This window comes from Prionailurus viverrinus, chromosome D2 (genome assembly GCF_022837055.1).
Source record: "Prionailurus viverrinus isolate Anna chromosome D2, UM_Priviv_1.0, whole genome shotgun sequence".
NCBI lineage: Eukaryota > Metazoa > Chordata > Mammalia > Carnivora > Felidae > Prionailurus > Prionailurus viverrinus.
Window position 1 is genome coordinate 78,182,293 of NC_062571.1, and position 20,094 is coordinate 78,202,386.

The 20,094-nt window shown below is 48.9% G+C and overlaps 1 protein-coding gene across 10 annotated transcripts in view; it reads right to left on the minus strand.

Moving 5' to 3' along the window:
- Positions 1-20,094, minus strand: part of FGFR2 (fibroblast growth factor receptor 2) — a 108,763-nt gene that overhangs the window by 22,597 nt on the left and 66,072 nt on the right. For 4 of the 10 annotated variants that reach the window (XM_047825595.1, XM_047825593.1, XM_047825588.1 and 1 more), the window contains 4 exons: positions 16,747-16,937; positions 15,496-15,643; positions 11,830-12,032; positions 1,363-1,514 (listed from right to left, as the gene is read on the minus strand). In XM_047825595.1, coding sequence (XP_047681551.1) covers positions 1,363-1,514; positions 11,830-12,032; positions 15,496-15,643; positions 16,747-16,937 — 694 coding nt within the window. Of the gene's footprint in view, positions 1-1,362; positions 1,515-11,829; positions 12,033-14,079; positions 14,225-15,495; positions 15,644-16,746; positions 16,938-20,094 lie in introns of all 10 variants that reach the window. The other 6 variants (XM_047825596.1, XM_047825594.1, XM_047825589.1 and 3 more) reach the window with 3 other exon arrangements.

Consider the following 20,094-nt stretch of genomic DNA (forward strand, 5'->3'; position numbering starts at 1 on the left):
ATTATTTGGTCCTAGCTTATGGCACACATTAGTATCTCGAAATTGGCTGCTGGGAAGCAAAACGGTGTGGAGTTGGGTGAATCGAAAGCACAGGTGCCACGTAAGCTACCTCTCTTCCCAAAGAGAGCTCGTCATACCCAGTCTCTAGAAAAGCTTATCTTGGTACCTCCAGGTTTGTGTAGGAGTTTCTTTGATTGTAATTAAACACTTCTCTGACTTAACTTCAGGGAGATAACTGCAAATGCCAAGACAGACAGGGAGTGAAAGCTGTATCCAAGCCAGGCAAGAGGTTACGGCAGGTGAGGGAATGTAGACGTATAGTCTGGGGTGTCCACCTTCTACTATTCCCAATGTTCAGATTCGAACGACTACAACAAGTGAGCTGACGGTCTTCAAGGACCGTCATACTTTGTCTTCTGGGCAGGACCAGAAATAGAGGGCTGGGAGCACAAGATCTGCCTCACAGACTCTCTGCCTGGCCCCACCATCTTCTTGATGTTTGTGGTTCAGAGCTCTCAGCCTACCCATACAGGAAGGGAAACACAAGGCAGGGAAACTCAGAAGCCAAGAATTGTGCTCAGTCCTGGGAGGTCAATACTATGATCTTTAGTTTATAAAAATGGAAGTTCAGAAAATCAAGGTTGCCTAGCCACTGGCTAGCTGAACCAGGATTCAGATCCAGTCCAAGAGAGCCCAAATACGTGGACATCAAGGCAGATCAAGAGATAAACAGCTCCCGGTAATGCCTTCCACAGAGCCCGGGTGGGCATGCTGATTAGAACAAACACCGGATCAGAACACCGCCACACCATCCACTAAGGAAAATACTACGGACCACGGGAAATTTGATGTCAGATACCATATTTGAACCATTTCAGCCCCATATTACATGAATAACCATTAAAAACAGCCAACACTGAGTGAAGACTCCTAGGGCAATTTGTATTTTACATCTATATTTCTCCGAAGAAATGGACTACAGAACAGTCATGTTCTAATCACCAGCGGCTGGAAGGTCACATGTGTTTTTATAAGTGGGATATTTAGTCCATGCGACTGGGTATGAATGATCTAAACAGTAAAAAAAAAAAAAAAAAAAAAAAAAAAAAAAAAATGCTAACAAGGTACCATCTTGTTTGGAGACCAGCCATGCCTAGTAGCTGTTTTTAAAGAACGATTAAAAATGAGAGAATCAATTCTTTTCTTTTTCAGGAGGTGGTTAGAAATACAACCTCACTCACTCCTGTTGACATCGTCAGACATGACCTTTGCAGTTAAGGACCATAAAAAGAAAATGTCAATCCAACATCCCCATTTAGACCTAAGTCTCCATCTGGGGATGTGTCCAATGGAAATACTCACTTATCTCTTGGAAACTCCCACTTTGGGTCTTCTGGAAGTTCATACTCGGAGACCCCTGCCAGCATGGGGGTGTCTGCCGTTGAGGAGAGGCGTGTGGTTATCCTCACCAGCGGGGTGTTGGAGTTCATGGAGGAGCTGGACTCGGCAGAAACCTGGATGCAAAATGCAAAGACACAGATGTAATCCTGGCTCCACCTGAGAAGGCTGGCAGCCGGCCAGAGCCCAGCCAGATGGTCGATTCTTAGGAAGAAAGGTGGGAGGGCCGGCCAAAGTCAAGAATCGGATTCCAGCTCCTCTGTCTTCCTATCTCGGCAGCACCACATCTCACCCACCTCCTATGCTCCCAAGACCGGGTTTGCAAACATCTTTAGACAGCACCCGGTCAAAATAGAAGTCATCTGTCTGTCCGAATTCCTCACAACAGCCACCTGAGGACACAACAACAACCCCATGAGCTTCATTACTGCCTTGTTACCTGTCCCGGAGCCCCACGTGACCAATCTCCCCATACACCAGCTCATATCATGAATCAATTCTGTGCCTGTGAAATTCCGTAAAAACTTTTTGTTAGACGATCAGCTCTCCGATATGGCGTCTGTCTTTTGGAACGAAAAGCCAAGTGTCTCAAGGAACTAGCTCTAGGCTTTGAATGTGAAGGGCATCCCATAGCTCCAAGGGTCTTAATTCAAGGTAACCGGAGACCCAGGCACTGAGGGCCATTCTCTGCTTCCCCCCTAGTCCTTCTGGGAACCGGTGACGCCCAGGCCATTCGACGGAAATCAACTGCCTCTTTGTAGAGACTAATGGATTGAAAGCGTGGGGCGAAGAGTCAAGGAGAAAAACAAAATGCATCCTTGTATTCATAATCATGTGGGAAATCTCCTCTTCCATCTGAAGATTGCAAGGGCTACACCGAGTTTTCTCATTCACCCCCAACCATTTCAGTCTGTGTCTGACAAAACGGTTACTTCTTAAATACGGTGTCTTTCCTGGGCCAGTTTCTATAAGGAAAACACACGTGGAGCCCACTTGAAGGCCAATCCCAAGGATGACTACACCATCCTGGTACAACTGTGGGCTGCTTGACCACCACCTCACTCTAAACCATGAACAAGGTTTCGGCTCAAGAAAGTTGGAACATGAGGCTTAACGTGGTCCATCAAAGCAGCCCGCAGTTCCTCTCTGGTTCTGTCCCCTGCAAGACTGCCCCGGTCAACAGGACTCTCCAGCTATGCTTACAAACACACCTTTTTTTTTTTTTTTAAGTTGTATTTATTTATTTTTTGAGAGAGAATGAGCGGGGGAGGGGCAGAGACAGGGGGACAGAAGATCCGAAGCAGGCTTTGTGCTGACAGCAGAGAGCCTGATGTGCGGCTCAAACTCACAAACTATGAGACCATGACCAGAGCTGAGGCCAGACACATAACCAACTGAACCACTCCGGCGCCCCCAAACATACCTTTGAAGTTAAGGTGGCAAAGACCGAGGGCAGATAAACATACTTAGTTGCAGTGACCTTTTGCGAGGTAGAGTTTGAACCATTCCCGCCGGGAACAGGAAGACCCATACTTTCCTGAGACAAAAATCTTCATTCTCTCCTTTGTAAGCCCAAAGTGCCCTGAAGGCAGGGAGAAATCCAAGAAGAGCCCAAGAACGGACTGGGGTGGGGGTTTGAGGTGGAGTCATTTTAGGAATAGGAAGTTGGTTTCGGTATTAAAATCAAGATGTATGGACTGCCTGTTTGGCTCAGTCAGTTAAGCATCCGACTCTAGATTTCAGGTCATGATCTCACGGTTCCGGGGATCGATCCCCACATCGGGCTTTGTGCTAACAGCTCAGAGCTTCCTTGGGATTCTTTCACCCTCTCTCTCTGCCCCTCCCCTGCTCATGCTCACCCTCTCTCAAAAATAAATAAAATAAATAAAAAATAAAATCAAGACGTATGCGATTTTTAACCCAGAATTTCTATCATCTTTTAAAACGTACAAGAGAACATTTCTGAGCCCTTCTGAGTGGTCTTTTGACAGGGGCATTTACTCTTAAGCTTTACATGCAGAGTATGAGCAAAGTCATTCGCTGGAAGCAATTTAAAAATAACTTTTTAAAAAGGAGCTGAAGAATCGTAACTTTTGGAGCTGAGAAAGACCTCACGGATAGACTCGGCTCCAAGAGGCTGAGGCCTCACACCCAAGTGTCTAAGCACTCAAATGGCAGGAGGAGGAAAGGACAAAAGGTAACTGTGTGAACTCCCGTGGAATCCAGTCCTGCGCCCCACTAATGCCAGGGACTAGGCAGGGACGGCACCCTGGCCAAACAGACAACCGGGAACACCCCCTCCAGACTCCACGTGGGCCCCAACTCACTGCGCTACACGGCCTCGGCTACAGCGCTCTCAGAAACCAGGGTCTCTCAAGAAACATCAAGATGTATACAGTTTTCAGCGACCACACAAACATCCTGAGCTCCATCCGCGGAGAAGGAATCAGAAAGATTCAGGACTGGTTTGGCCAAAGATGCTTCCCCAAACCCTAGCACCCTGCACCAAGGCCATGTGCTATGGATACAGAAGGAGGCTGGTGTTGTCAAAGACAAAACGGTCTTCCGGAAAATTCTCCCACACAAAGAGGCAAAGGTCACCATTCACGGCAATGGGAACTGGTCCCTGAGGGTCACGGGCAACCAGAACCAACCAGACTTGGAAAAGTCAGTCTTGGGACGAGACGATACAGGCCCCCAACGGCCGCGGTCTGGCAAATCCTGCAGCCAGGACTCTCCCCGCGAGGCCAGCCGTGCAGTCTGTCATCATCAGACCCGCAGGAATTCCAGAATTCCACTATCGCTGCGTCTGGTGTGCTGCCATCGATGACGATGAGGGGAAACCCCACGGGGAAGTAAGAGGGGGCACAGTTCTGGGTAAAGAGGCATGTCCTCAAAACTCTGCTCTTAGAGCAGCAAGGAGTACAGGGTATGGCATAGGAGAGCGGCCTCCCCATGTGGGGCATGAGAACACACCTTTTTTTTTTTTTTAACTTTCAGGAATGATATAGAAGAGATTGAATAGTGGCTAACCTTCAGGGGGAGAGAGAGAGAGAGAGAGAAGACTCACAGTTGAGGGAAGGGGCAGAACTCATCTTACCTCAGAACTTTCCAAGTCGTTTGAGTTTTATCACCAGGCATATGTATTTCTTTTTATGTTTTAGAAAAGGCACTTTTTTTTTTTTAACGTTTATTCACTTTTGAGAGACAGAGAGAGACAGAGCATGAGCGGGGAAGGGGCAGAGAGAGAGGGAGACACGGGATCTGAAGCAGGTTCCAGGCTCTGAGCTGTCAGAGCACAGAGCCCGACGCGGGGCTCGAACCCACGAACTGCGAGGTCATGACCTGAGCCGAAGTCGGGACGCTCAACCGACTGAGCCACCCAGGCGCCCCCGGAAGAAGCACTTTCTTTAACAATAAAAATATTTTTTAGAATGGTAGGGATCTGAATTGAGGAAGGTAGAACTGTCCCAGGAGGGGGAAAAACAGCAGAGCACACGTGCTTGACATACAGTGACTTCTAAAGGAGTTAGAAACGACCAGATCACATGGGCCGCCTGGGTGGCTCGGTCAGTTGAGCAACTGACTCCTGATCTCGGCTCAGGTCATGATCTCATGGTCATGGGATCGAGTCCGTGTCAGGCTCTGTGCTGAGATTCTCTCCGCCCCTCCCCGGCTCGTGTTCTCTCTCTCTTTTTCCTTCTCTCAAAATAAATAAACTTAAAAAAAACAAAAACAAAAACAAAAACAACAAGAGCATTGCTTTTGCAACCTTTCCCAGCACTACCGGGCTGGGTTTTGTGGCATCTTTGCATCCTCCCATGTGGACACCCCGGTGACCGGGCTTGGCCTAGAAGCCAACTCTGGTTGGTACCCTTCCTCTGCTAACTGCTTACGACACGGGGCTCCACTCAGGTGGTGGCTTTCTGACCAACGGGACCACCCGGGGGGCCACGTGCCGGTTCCAACGTTGGCCACCTGTGAGCGCTTTGGAAGTCGTGGAACCTTCCTAGACTAGAGTTTCCTACCCGTCGAAAGGAAACCAGGAAAGTTCCCACCCCACAGACTTACCATGAGGGGAAAATGAGGTCACACCCATAAAGCATTTAGTGCTGAGCCTGGCACTGGCAAAGAGTTCGGTTGATATTTGCTACCAACGTCGCGACTGTTTCTCCTAGCGCCTTTTCAGAATCCTTGGCTGCCCAGATCCAAGGGAGCTCAGGACCGGCAGCCCCTCCAGGGAACCTGGAAGATCTGCAGCTCGCGGGCGTTTTGTGTGGGAGATGCTGTCACACTGTGTGCTCTGGGAAGACTGGAACCCCACCGGCAGGGAAGGCTGACTGCAGGACAGGACGTGCCTTCCTAGTTTGGAAGATGAGACCCTCTGCTCACAGCCGGGATGGGCCGGGGCTCCAGCAAGTCAAAGAGCAAACCCAAGAAATAAAGGATCCAGGAGTCAGGGGTCGGTCCCGGGGCAGGGGGAAAGCGTAAGAACATCCTAGTGACAAATATGGCTTAGGGGCTGCTGAAGAAAAGAAAAACTTACCAGTCAGAAGTTAACTGCTCTGCGGCTAACCTATGACCCGTAAGGAATCTTTGCCCACAGACCCATGGCAAAAGTTCACGTACATCTGCAGCTTCCTCCGAACGATCTCCACAAGGTTTTCGTGTCAAAGCTTTTAAAACCGAAGCCCTCTACGAACTTTGTTGCCATCACTACTGTTCAAACTTTAAAACCGTGTTTACAGAAAGGGTTACTTATGGAGGTTTTGTGCCGATTAAGGGTAGAGGTTTACATTCAATGTGCAAATCTGGAAAATACTCTTGTAAAAAGCACAAAGGGGAAGAAAGGCAAGAAAATGCCAGAGGTATATAAGAAACTACAGAATCTGATCACTCTGTCTGTGAAGGTGTATCTTAATTTGACCTCCACGCGTTTTTTACTGAGCTTTTAAAATCCCCTCTGGGACTGTAAACTCGGGCTGGCTTTCTCTTCACTCTGCTTCTGCTGAGAGCGAACGTGTTTCCGGGGCTGGGTACAATCTTCTTCAGGCGACTGATTCCTCCACGAAATACTGCGTTTCGCTAGAGTGTCTTTCCTTCGGGACCCTCAAGTAATCCCCACTGTCCACCTGTGAATCCCTGGACTAATTCAGGACTAGGAGACTATCGCTTTTTTTTTTTTTTCTTTTTTGCACGAAATCATTATCTACCCCATTCGATATTCTAATTTAAAAGTAGTCCACCAACGGCGATAATTAAGTTACTGGAGAACAATACACGCTAACACTCTCAAATAAACCGCCTTCTCACTCCTCAATCCTGGCAGGCACGATTCTCGCATGTATGTTGTTTTCTGTCTCCATTCAGCTCCCCCCTTTCCGGACTCTCTTTAACACGTGCCATAAATCAAACTTCTAACAAAAGGTGCGTTTTGCGTATTTCCCCGGTATATATGGGAAACTATGCAAGGAAGTGGCTTTCTTCTTTTCCTTTTAAAGGGCCACCAAGAAAGAGAGTCATTTCTGTACACTAGAGTAGACTGAACAAAGGGAGGGTAGGGGGACTCACAGAAAACGGGGCAGATAGAAGCAAGGAGGAGAGGGGTGACACACGGGTGTCACTAATTCCTGACTCTGAAGCTGGGGATCCCCTAAACCAGAACATTAAGGCCCCGAGTTAACATACTTGTGCTCTAAGCCCTGTCCACCCCTCCCCAATGGCCAAACAAAATGTTTTCACCACCTCAAACCAGGCGGCTGGGATAAAGGTTTGAGGGGTTTCTGGGGTTGGATTCTGTTTCCCTCCATAACAATATTTAAGTCATCAGGCAAGGCGGTTTATCAGTTTTCTCCCTCACCAGGTCTCTGCCTCCCCCGGGGCTGCAGCCCGGGATTCCATGAGTAAACCCATCAAAGCAATGACTCACCCGTCCTGGATGGGCTGGTGCTTCTTAGAAGATCCCATCAGCCAAAATCCAAATCAGATCTCAAACTGTCCTATCTTTCAGAGGCTGAAAGGAGCTAACAGCCCAGTGGGAACCAGGGAGGGCGAGGCACCCACATGGAAGGGAAGGTTCCAGTTAGCCATCCATGACTACCCTAATAACCCAAGCATTTTCTGGAACCAGGGAGATTTCATTAGACCATCTGACTAACCAAAAGGTGGAGAATCTTCCAATATCATGACATTTAGCTGCTAGACAATGAATGAGCTTCTAGAAGTGGAACCCTCTTTCACAGAGTTCAGCGTGTTTAATACCCACGAAGGCACAGCCCCCAAGAACTGGCTCCTGATTCACATGCACCCAGCCGGTCCCCCCACAGCTTCTGTCCCGTTCGTGAAGTCCCTGGGAACATGCCACTTATCTCAAAGATATTGTTAAAAAAAAAAAAAAAAAAGATGACCTTGGGGCACGTGGGTGGCGCAGTTGGTTAATCGTCTGACTTCAGCTCAGGTCTTGATCTCATGGCTCCTAAGTTCGAGCCCTGCATCAGGCTCTGTGCTGACAGCTCAGAGCCTGGAGACTACTTTTTTTTTAATGTTTATTTATTTTTGAGACGGAGAGAGACAGAATGTGAGCAGGGGAGGGACAGGACAGAGAGGGAGACACGGGATCCGAAGCAGGCTCCAGGCTCCGAGCTGTCAACACAGAGCCCGGGGCGGGGCTCCAACCCACGAACTACAAGATCATGACCTGAGCCGAAGTCGGATGCTCAACCGACTGAGCCACCCAGGCCCCCCTGGAGACTACTTTAGATTCTATGTCTCCCTCTCTCTCTGCCTCTCCCCTGCTTGTACTCTGTTTCTCTCTCAAAAATAAATAAAACATTAAAAACAAGAGGACCTTGATCTACCCATATCAGCAACCAAGAGGGTGAAAGCAAAGCCTCAGAAAAAGACCCTGGGGGCCCTTCTCAGAGGTGAGTAGTGGCGGGAGTGTGCCCTGCATGCACATGTGTGCCCCTACCCAGGAGACGGTTTTATCTGTTTACGGCAAAAGTGAAATGTCCATCCTGCCCTATGGAAACTTCTGGCTCCCGAGAAGGAAACTTACGTACTCACCGAAAAACTGATTCACCAAACCCAGCAATACCACATGCCTCCTGAACAAACACCCTCCGTTTCCTCTGCACCCCTCCCCACGAACGCCCCGCTGATGTGTGCAGCTCACAGAAAGGGAAGCCCTCTCTTGAACTCGTGGGTGTATAAAGGCTGCTTCACAATGACTGTGGCTGTCCCCTGGCAGCCTGGGCACCTGCTCGAGAGCTGACAAGCTCATGAGGACACCCCCTCTGGGCTGGCCCCCTTGATCACGCTGATGCCAAAGGAACAGGAGCAGGTGAGCAAGTGGCCGGCCTGGTGTCCGAGCCCCGGCACTGAAAACAGCACGAGCCCCTGTCAAGGGACACAGGGAGATGCCGGCTGCCACCTGCCTCCTCCGACTAAAAAGTTCTCTCTTTCCTCAAGCATCAAAATGCATAAAGAGCCTCAAAAAACTCACAATTACTGGGAAATGAACACAAGGAACTTCTTCTTAGCTACTGGAGCAAAGTATTTTTGACTCAAAAAAAAAAAATAACAAACGGAGACATCCTGTAACCGTTAAGTCCGGTCCAAATCAGTAAATGTCAAGAAGGAAACACTCACAGTAGGATTAGAAGAAGAAGAAGAAAAAGAAAGAGAAAAAAAGGAAAAGGAAAAACATGACTCCTCTCGTTCTAAAAGGAGGACAGTGATTGATGGGGTTGAGTGAGCTGTGGTGTGTGTGTGCGTGTGTGTGTGTGTGTGCACGTGCACACTGGTGGAGGGGGTAGGGTCAGGGCCAAGAAGCAAATACTTGGTCTCCATCATGAAGACTCTCGGTGTTACCTGCGTCATAGAGGAGGCTGGGCTAATACAGCATGAAAAGTGGCCTCGCAAGTAACTAGGAACAGCCCATCCTTAAGACATCTGGTTACAGGCTCACCTGTCGCCAGGGGAAAGTATGCTTGGCATCTCCGTGGTATTTTCTCTGTCATCAACATCTCTGCCGGCCTTTATGGGGCTTTTCACTCCAGCTACACTCCAATAACCCTCTTGTACCCAGATACCTGACAGGCACCTCCTCCTCTACCAAAGGGGCCGTGCTTCCTGACGGCGCATTCTTCGTAAAGAATCGCACAACCCATTTCGACATCTATGAGGAGCTAAGGTGTGTCAGCATCCCCCCAAATAAATTAATCTCCCAGAGATTTGTGCGCTTTCCTCTGCTTCTTTATTCTACTTGACCTTACTAAAACCCAAGACCACTACATACGATGGCCCCCAAATCACCTTGGAACCACTGGTGAAGGTGACAGGCCGTATCTTGCGCAGAACCTGGGTCGGACCAAGCCCTCAGGAAATTATGATAAAGAAAGGAAGCAGGCGAGGGCGGGGGGGAGAAAAAAGGAGACGACCTAGTGTTCCCTTCGATCACACAGGGACATGAAGGAAGCATGATCAACCGAGGTGGAGACAGACAAAGACGAAAGGCCAGTGAGCCGAAGAGAAACGAAAATACGACGACTAGGGTTGAGTCAAGGAGATTTTAAGGGCAGCTGCCTCTTTTATATGGAAGTAAAAAGAGCACTGTAACAGCTGCAGAGAAAAAGATGATGAAATCATTATGGGACAATCGTCTAGCTACACCAAATTGCAGGTTTCCTCCAGAAGGTAGCATTTTCCCCTGGTAGGAAAAAAACAACAAATCATAGAGATGGGAACACCACTCCCTTCTTCAACTCCCTGAGGTCAGGTTCTCAAGAGGTGGCTGTAAGAATGGCCCGGAGGTAACTGGAAAGGAGGAGGGAGGGGAACGGGTGGTCACAGCACCTGAATGTCACTGAAGGCGCCACCTGGCCATGTGAGAGTCACCTTCCAACTGGCCTCTCCCAAAGTCGGACAAGCAGCCCCATCATTATTTCCCTAGCCCCAAGAATGACAGTGGTGTCGTTTCAGTAACAATAGCATTCTTGGTGGCAGGAGGGACCCAATGGGCACCTTGATTTCCCTTGCTCTTAACACAATTTGGGCAATCACCTGCACTTGACACACCCTCCAAATGCTACCCTCGGCCTCTAGGAAGAATAAAGAACTGCTTGATACGTGGCTTCCAACGAGTCAACAAGGACCCATTCAGCCCGGAGCCCGGAGCTGGGTTGAGAACAGCCGGTGCTATGCCAAAACCGCGGCTGGCCAACTGGTTCCTAATCCGTCCTAATGCCTGATCCAGAAAATGTCATCGCCACCTGAAGTCCCGGGAGGGGCAGAGCTGGGATTAACCCAGAGTTTCTCGGAGTGCAGTTCAAAATCACCGAAGGACCTGCTTACACGCAATACAGATCCCTGGCCCCATTCAAGACCTACCGAGCTCGAATCTCCGGGGCTGAGACGAAGGAATCTGCAATTTTAAAAAATGCCCTGTGAATTCTACTAAAGCGTGCACTGAAACAGAGCCAGTGAGTTGGCCATTTTACTTGCTGTTTCAAAAGAAACAACACCGCCCCAAATGCTTTGCTTGTAGACACTTTCCGTTCACATCTGCCTTCCCCTTCTGTCTTCATGAACACAGAGGAAAGGGTCAAAGCGTATCGTGTCCCACTCGCCTTTGGAGCCTTGGTTTAAAGCAGAGGCGCAGGGGCTCTCTTGCCCCGTCTCCCCAAAGCAAAATTAAACCAATCAGGACGCACACATGAGCAAAAGGTGACCGCCAAAGACCAGACACGAGGCTGAAGACAATCTGTCGCTCGTTCAATACACCAATCATTCTACCACCAAATCCACAACCACACTTGTGAACGATTAACAATAACATAATATATGCCTGCATTTCTATTTTAAGAATCAGAGAGGTCGAGCCAAAACCCAGTCAAGACAGACATCACAGTCTGGTTTAAATCAAGCGGTAGTTCAGATCCATCTTTAGGGCGTAAGTTTCTGACCTTGATTTAAACAAAAAAAAAATAAGTCAAAGAGAACTAACGCCCCTGTCTTTCTAACTCGTGGCATAAGCTGGTCTCAAAAAAAAGCATTAGATCGCAGGGGACACAAGTGGCCTGTGCTTCAAAAAGACCGCTACACCTGAGCCTCAAAGACACCAGGGCGTTGCCTCCCTGTGTTATTTCCAGTTCTGCTGATTAGCTCCGAGAGTCTCCCACCATCATGCTCTCCTGCCCTTGGAACTTGACTCGACTGACCCCCCCACCCCCACCCCGCCCCGCCCCGGGGCACCAGGACTTGACTCTCCAAGCCCCAAATACTAACTGGACGGCCACTAAGAGGCATGTTGGGGCCACTCACACAGTGAAAGCTCACAGGAGCAGATGGCATCGAAGCAGAGAAAAAGACCCAAGGGCTGGCTGGGACACGGGGGAGGAGTAAACTTCTTCAAACTCTTTATCTACTTTCTGTTACCTGTCTCCGCAAGGGGATGCGCTTGGTCAGCTTGTGCACAGCGGGCTGGCTGCTGAAGTCCGGCTTCTTGGTCGTGGTCTTCATTCGGCACAGGATGACCGTCACCACCATACAGGCAATTAGGAAGACCCCTATGCAGTAAATGGCTATCTCCAGGTAGTCTGGGGAAGCCGTAATCTCCTTCTCTCTTACAGGAGCTGGAGTGCAGACCACAGGGGAGGAACAGATAAGCAGGCCACAGAGTTAGGACACGGGCTTGATGCGCCCTGGCACAGTTAAACGAAACACAAGGTGACGACCATTCCCAAGGACGGTTTTCCCTAATGACTCGAGGCTGCAGAAAGGCCCGGGCTACGGGCCTGCCGTGCACCTCTCCCCATGAAGGCGAGCAACCAAGGGCTCCTCGTTTACCACCAGGGCCCACACGGCCACTCTCTCTAGCCTCAAGGGGCCTCTGCAATGCAGAGATCACGGTGGACTAGCTCCCACCAAGGCACAAAGAGCAGGCTACAAGGCTACATTCTGTCAGGCATTCGGGCACAATGCGACAGTTAACCACACCTACGAAAAAACGGACTGTCTTCCACGGTGGTCTCTGAGGCCAATCAAATTTAAAATTCTTAAGTACAAACAGTGCCCACTTTTGCATCTGAAGGGACCACTCTTATTTGGATAAAGCTCTTCCAAAGGAAGATGTGACAGGGTAATTTACCCCAGACGAACACACTTTCATATGAAATGAAATAAATATTCATCTAGTAGGGCTGGCCCGGAAAAGTTTCAAATTTCTTAATACAGTCCAGCCTGGTATTCCACTCAACAAATAAATGCATTTCATTTAAAGGCCAAATTGCTTTTAGTATAGAATCGCTATGCCCATACCATGAAAAGCTGGTAATATTCCCTCATCGATTACCATTTGAAATTTGTGTCTCTGGTTATACTGATGTCACTACAGTGTTTCTTTTGAACACAGAAATGGTGTTCCACGTGGGTAGCACGTTCGTCTACCAACTTCCAATAAACGATATATCCGCTCCCTCCTTCGCCCTCAAGGCTCATCAAGCTACAGGCAGGGTATTTCCGAACAGTACTTTTCTCAAACTGTGTTCTTACAGTTAATGGGCTAGTACCGTCGGGCAAATTGGTTAAGGGGGGCCAACTACGCACCTGCAGAATGCAGTACTACAGGTAAAAAAGCAAGCTCAACGTAAGAGGCATCTCATGGTTTCAAAGCAAATATTCACAGAGCAGACTCACGACAAAAGGCAGAATGGATACAAATGGTATTATTTAAAGCTTATGCGTTGTAACCAGAAAAATACTTGCATGACAGTCAAAACCTCCAGCAACACAGCACAAGATGAAACGATCGACTTATTTTGACGGGATATACAATAAGCATGCAGGTAGGCACGGCACTCTAAACATAAGCGATTAATAACTGCCGTGGGACATCACGAGCTGGCAAACCAGTCAGTCTATGCAGTTTCACGAAGGCAATGACAAAGGCACAGAGGCAGTAGGTAGGGATTATCAGGAAAAGTTCGACCAGGACAGAGATGTCGGTTAAAGATCCAGGCAGCAGCAATATGTAGGCAACGGGGCTTCACCGATGTTGATTTCTCCGCAGGGCAGAAATAACATCAAGCCCGAGATGGCAAGAGCATGCTTTGCAGGAAAAGCAAGCCGAGGGTCCACTTTATTGTAACACACGGCAAGCCACCGATTCCCGAGGTAGGTAACACACTGCTTCTGTACACCCTCTGTGCAGAGGTGGGGCTCCCCCGGCACCTCGGCAGACATCCATCTATTTACATATCATTAAAAAAGAGAGAGTGGAGCAAAGTAACAAAAGTACACATGGGATTTCAGCGAAATGGAATCTGAGATGAGAAAAAACTACTTTGTATGTTACAAAGCAATTTCAACGTCTTCCTTAAGGGAAACAGGGACGGGTGAGAATTTGTACGTTGACTCCGTGACTCACGATAAATGTTAAGATCCCTTTGGGTTTTTTAAGGATGAAATTTTACCTGATCATTCACGTGAGGGTGGGATCTCATTGTGAGTGAAATTTCCAAAGGCAACTGTCTTATCCCTGGGGGATCATTTTAGACATTTTTAAAAAAATCTCTATGCCGGGATAAAAGGGGCCATTTTCTGCGAACAGAAGCGGTGTTAATTTTGTAGCAATCAACCAAGAAAAGGGCAACAACCGTGGAGAGAAAGAGCAGGATGTACCTGGCAGGACTGTCAACCATGCTGAGTGAAAGGATATCCCAATAGAATTACCCGCCAAGCACGTATACTCCCCAGCATCCTCAAAAGTTACATTCCGAATATAGAGAACCTCAATCTCTTTGTCCGTGGTATTAACACCGGCGGCCTAGAAAACAAGGGAAGCAAGAGAAAAGGCTAGACGACCCAGGAATGATTGTGGAGGGGGCCGTGGAACCATGAGGCATCACACCGGGGGCTCCGGCAGGTGCTGGCCACCAGAAGATTCCGACTGCAGCCCGTCCACAGAGCCCACAACCGAGAGACACGGAACGACACTGAGCAGCTCACCTCCACAGGCCCCGTCACCACACCGGCTTCACCACCTAGACATGCATGCAATCAAACGCATGGAAAAATCAACCCACAGAGATCCATTCTCTTAGCCTTTGTTTTGCTTTGGATTTAGGGATGGTTTTCCAGAAGTATGGCGCCCAAAAGTCCAAGCTGGGTTCTGGTCCTGTTGGCTGCAGACTCCCACCTTGACAAAGGGATGGTTCTGTCTCAGTGACCGTGTCATAAAACAAAACACTGGACACGAGCCCAGGTGGACACCTGGCCTACCCTTCCGGCCCGGTGGGAACCAACCAGGGTGGAACTGCGTGTCAGCTACCAGACTCCAATTTTCACTCCTGCGTAACCATTTTGACTTACGTCGCATGGAAAGCAACAGAAGTAGGCTCTTGGTAGCAGAGAAACGGGGTGGGTTTTTTTTTTTTTTTCATTAATATCAACACTCAAGTGTGGGTCGTGACAAACTAAGGCAGGCAAACTGTTGTTGCCTTTGACAGGGTCCAGCAGTGCACCGATTAAAATGGACTATGCTCGACGATGGGACGGCGAGATCAAGGGCAGTATCTCACGAGCACCAGTCATGCCACCAAGAAGTAATATTCTGCTGGAAAAATCACACAGTGCCGATATTTCTCTACAAATCTGCGGCAGGAGAAGGTAGGAATTCGGCTGATATGCAAACGTCACAAATTCAACCAGGCATGCCGGTGTGTATTTAAAATGCAGAAGATGTACAGCGATGGGGAATGTGCAGCCCGGACAAGGTTAACCAGAAGGAACGACTTAAAAACTGGGTGGGGGGGTGGGGGGTGGAAGGCAATCTTTGGAAGAAATTAGAGCAACATTTTGAACATTGTGGGCATTTTTCCATGGCTACTGGCATCATACCAGCTGCATCACCAGAGAAAGATTATTATGAATATACCAAGGCCACAGAGTATCCTATAAGCTGCCTGCAGTCTCTCAAAGCACCAAGTCTTTTCAGCTTCTATATCCAGCCTTCTTTAAAAAACAAAACAAAAAAACAAAAAAAAACAAAAAAAACAAACAAAAAAAAAAAAACAAAAAAACACAGAACGTTGTTACCTTGCTGTTTGGGCAGGACAGTGAGCCAGGCAGACTGGTTGGCCTGCCCTATATAATTGGAGACCTTACATATATACTCCCCAGCATCCGCCTCCGTCACATTGAACAGAGCAAGCACTTCTGCATTGGAACTATTTATCCCCGAGTGCTGGAACAGACACAGGAGAACAATATAACGGCCAACCAGGAGGAACTTTGTACCGTCTAGGGTCCCACCACCAATGCACCACAAGAAAACAGCCTCCGTTAGGTCTAAACAGCTGCCTCGACGGGTTGTGGGTTGAGAAAGGTCAAAGTAAGCCAACGGGTGGACAATAGAAGTGACCCCGTGGAGAGGGATGGAAGGGTGTGATGGATACCCAGCAGAATGGACTGGTAGTTCCGGGTTGGTCGTTTTCTAGTTCTTTTGAGCACTGGTGTTCTCACTGGTTGGGAGGTCTTAGTGGAGCTACCTATGGTTCTACTGGAAGACTGTTCTTTTTAAGGACGTTCTCCTATGGGCACCCAAATGCGGGAGACACGGGAGGCAGTGGCTGAGAAGAGGGTGTACAGACTTAGCTGCCGCTGGCTATCACCATCCTGCAGAGTAAGACAGATCTAAAAAATAAAAAGGCTGATGCCATTAACGTGGGGACTTGCAAGGAACCAAATTAAGAAACACAAGGAGAAAGTTTCCTTGTTCAGCATCTCACTAATGCAAAACCACTTTCTGAAGGTTAGTGTCTAAACCACATTTGGATGGATTTCAAAGGGGAAGGAGTTTTCTTTTTAAAGCAAAATGTAAATGGTTCCTAAAAGATGGCTACTACCACCGGACCCTAACGTCGTGTTAAGAGAGAACGACATCGGTGGTAACGATGCACACTGGTACAATGCCTAGAGGTTACAAAGCTTGTTCCGTGCACGCCATGGCGTGGACCCTGCACAACCACCCTGTCGGGGACCTAGCAGCACAATCCCCCTTTTATGGATGTGCGGCCGAGCCTAAACGTCTCGTCTGAGATCTCAGGGCTGATAAATAGATGAATTATTCTGACTCCAACTAGAATAGCCCTGCCAGCACCCCGTGGGGTCCCTTCTGCAATTTGACTAGCAAGTCTAATAATCTGCTCATTCCCGAAACACACTCTCTCCTGGCCGGTCCAATAAGAGCATCATTTTCTCACACCAACAGGAAATCAAAGAACCGGTCCCCGAGTCCATGACGGAGACCCCAGGAGTGGAGTCCCTTCAGATTCAGAAAGTCCTCACCTTCAGAACCTTGAGGTAGGGTAGCCCGTCGGGTCCGTATTTGCTGCCGTTCTTTTCCACGTGTTTGATCCACTGAATGTGGGGCTGGGCATCGCTGTAAACTTTGCAGACAAACTCCACGTCGCCTCCGACCACGGTGGAGGCATTGGCAGGCAGTCCAGCCTGGAGGATGGGCCGGTGTGGTGATCGCTCTGAGGGAGAGAGGGAGGGAAGGGGGAGCGGGGACGGGGCAGGGGGAGGTGGGGGAAGACGGATAAATGAGTTGTGTTGTCCAGAAGGCTGTTCGTGAACGCAAGCCAAAAAGGCCTCAAGTCTGCTGGCTGACTCCTTTGAAATAACACCACGGCCCAATGCATAACAAAAACGACTTCAAAGGAGCCTGCTGGAGCACGACCCTTGTAAAAAGAATACTTATTTAGAAAACAGAGAGAAGAACTGCTTGTATCTCAAGTTATTGGTTGTCCGTGGCCACCTACCCAACAAGGGAGAAGGTTCTGACAATCGAAAGACAACGGCAGGGGAACGGGGGTCCCTTCGCGGGTCCCACTTGGGATCATATCGGAGACTCACGCTGACCATAAGCTTCACGTTGCAGGCAAGGGAGAAGACAGAGGCGCCCCGAACACCCAAATGGCTCCCAGACACGGTAGCTCCTGAAACGTCTCTAAGATGCTCTGAGAAGACTTCATTTCTTGTTTTGAAAAGAAAAACTGAACGCTCAAGCTCCAAGTCATGAACTCCTGAATGAACAACCAGATTCATCTCTTCAACGGATTTACTCCATTTTACTCTTTATTCACCCATACGTGGGGGAGGGGCAGAGAGAGAGAGAGAGAGAGAGAGAGAGAGACAGAATCCGAAGCGAGCTCCAGGCTCCGAGCTGTCAGCACAGAGCCCGACGCGGGGCTCGAAACTCACGGACGGAACGCGAGATCACGACGTGAGCCGAAGTCGGACGCGTAACCGACTGAGCCGCCGAGACACCCCATAAGTAGACATCCTTTATTCAGACGTGGCACCCAAAGAAACAGACAGACATCAGTTCCCCAATCCTGGTGATGTGCTAGGCCACGTTCGAGAAAGCCCCATCGAGGGTATGCTTGCCACCCCCACGTGCCTTGCCTCTCTCTCTAGGAAAAGAGTTCTCAACAAAAGACATCCCTCGTCTTACACCTGGCAAAGTTCCTCTCCGGCTTAGAGGTGGTCTGTGCGGAAGTCCCACAGAGGCAACCGTGTCCAGGTTCGTGAGACGTTGTACACAAGAGTCCCCAAGAATCTGGTAGTAACAGACCAGCCTGCTGTGTGATCCTGCCCACAAAGGCCCTAGGATCACAAAGTGGCTGGAATCCTCCTACGTGGCAGTTTGGGCAAGAGCCACACGTACCCAATCCCCCATCCGTCGACCCACAAACGTATTACCCCATCCCTGTGTACATGCACGTGTGAGTCAGCCTCCTTATCTCTGTCCACACCACAGATACCACCGCGTTGACCCCCAGCTTAAAAAGTGGCCAAGGGAAATAAGGAGATCCCAGCCGACCCGCCACACCAAGGATGCCTCCACCCTGCACCTGGGTATCCCTGTGCACTGGGCTGGAAATAGCAAGTTAGAATGATAGATATCTAAGTGCTTCTATATTTGGGCCTTTCAGATGAAAATATCATTTAGTGGAATTTGTTGGACACGAGCCAGGCCATGTGCAAATTGATTTTACTGCACAAGCCTGTTGGTCTTTAAAAACGCAAGAAAAAAAAAAAAAAGAATAGAGAAAGAAAAAATGCTAGTGGGTTACTCTTAGCACATTTCATTCCAGAGTCTCCCATTACTTCACAGACACCTACGTTTTCACATTAAAAAGATAAGGATTGCAGAGCCTCCAAAGAAGTCATTCATTTGCCTGACATTACCCTGTAGGCAACGCGAAGAACCCAGAAGTCCTAGTTTTGTGGGCAGAAAATCTCAAAGCTGGGATCCCTTCAATCACCAGAAACCCTCCCTCTTCGGCTGATATGTCATCCCAGGAATGGGCCACAGCAAGCCTCCCGGTCAGGTCTGGCGGCCAGCTGGATGCCACGGGGACCTGGCTTGCAGCTGGCAGGGACAGGTCTGGTTTAAATCCCGGCTAGCCCCGTCCACGTGAGAAGAACAGAGTGAAGTCCACACAGGCACTGTCCTCGCCAGGCCTCCTCCCAAGAGACGCAGCGGGAGGGGACCTGGCCTCCGGGCCGGATGCTGCCAGCCAAGCTCGCGAAATAGGCTCCTTTTCTACATACCGAATGTTGAGGAGGTTTCCTCGTTCCCAGAGAGACGTGACTTTTAGGTATCAATTCAGGCTCTGGCTCGGCGTTCCAGTTTTGTGTACATGTGCTTGTGTGTTTTCAAGATAAATATTTACAGTGGACCGAAATATTTATTCTCGGAAACAAAGGTACTGTAAAATCTTAAATGTCATGAGCCAGATCAGCTGAATTTCAAACCGAGTTCTCCGTCTTAAACATACTTGTTTCTAATAAATCGTTTCACAAGCAAACATTGTGCACGTAATACCAAATAATGATGTCCTGTGAACAATGGTCGCTTTCAGACCGCCCGACATCTCTGGCCTGCGCCAGCCTTCAGCAGGGAATGTAGTCACTGGGGCAACACTGGCAGGGCCCGCTACAGACCTGCAGCCTTGTTTTACTTGTGGTCGACGTGCCGCTGCGTTCCAGTTATTAAGTTATTCCGTTGCTATCTTGACTATTTTCACCAAAAAAAAAAAAAAAAAAAGCCTCTGCAATGCCTTAATGTTATTGCATTTGCAAATTACAACACGCCAAAGTTGCCGGCTTGCAATCTCGAATTTATCCTCTCGAATTTTCTCCCCTTATACAAAATAACCTCTTAACCACCCCCCCCCACCCCCCCCACCCCACCCCCCGCCGGCTCCCTCCGCCCTTTCTCACTTTGGGTACAAAAACCGGCAAGCGGGATCGCTCTGTAATCGAAACCTTACACCGTCTTCCAAAACTTATTACAGCTGCCTTCGGTATAAAATGAAACCTTAGAGAATGTTATTTAAAATGTTTTTAAAAAGTCAGTAGGCCTCATGTTTCGTTTCTCCACATCAGGCTTTGATTTCCTTTGCAACCTTATTCTCTGCCCTTAAACAAGTCAGAGAGCAGGCCCCAAACATCTTGGAAAAGGTCCCGGGATGCCAGCATCTGCAAAGCACGGTACGGCTCATCTCAGATCCTGCAGCCATCACTCTTCCCTGGTGTCTGTCAGGCCCGTCCGAGCGGTGGTCAGCAGTAGGGGGGAGGACAGAAATTAGAACAGGAGTTCTCACCCTGGGGTGAGAGTGGGAC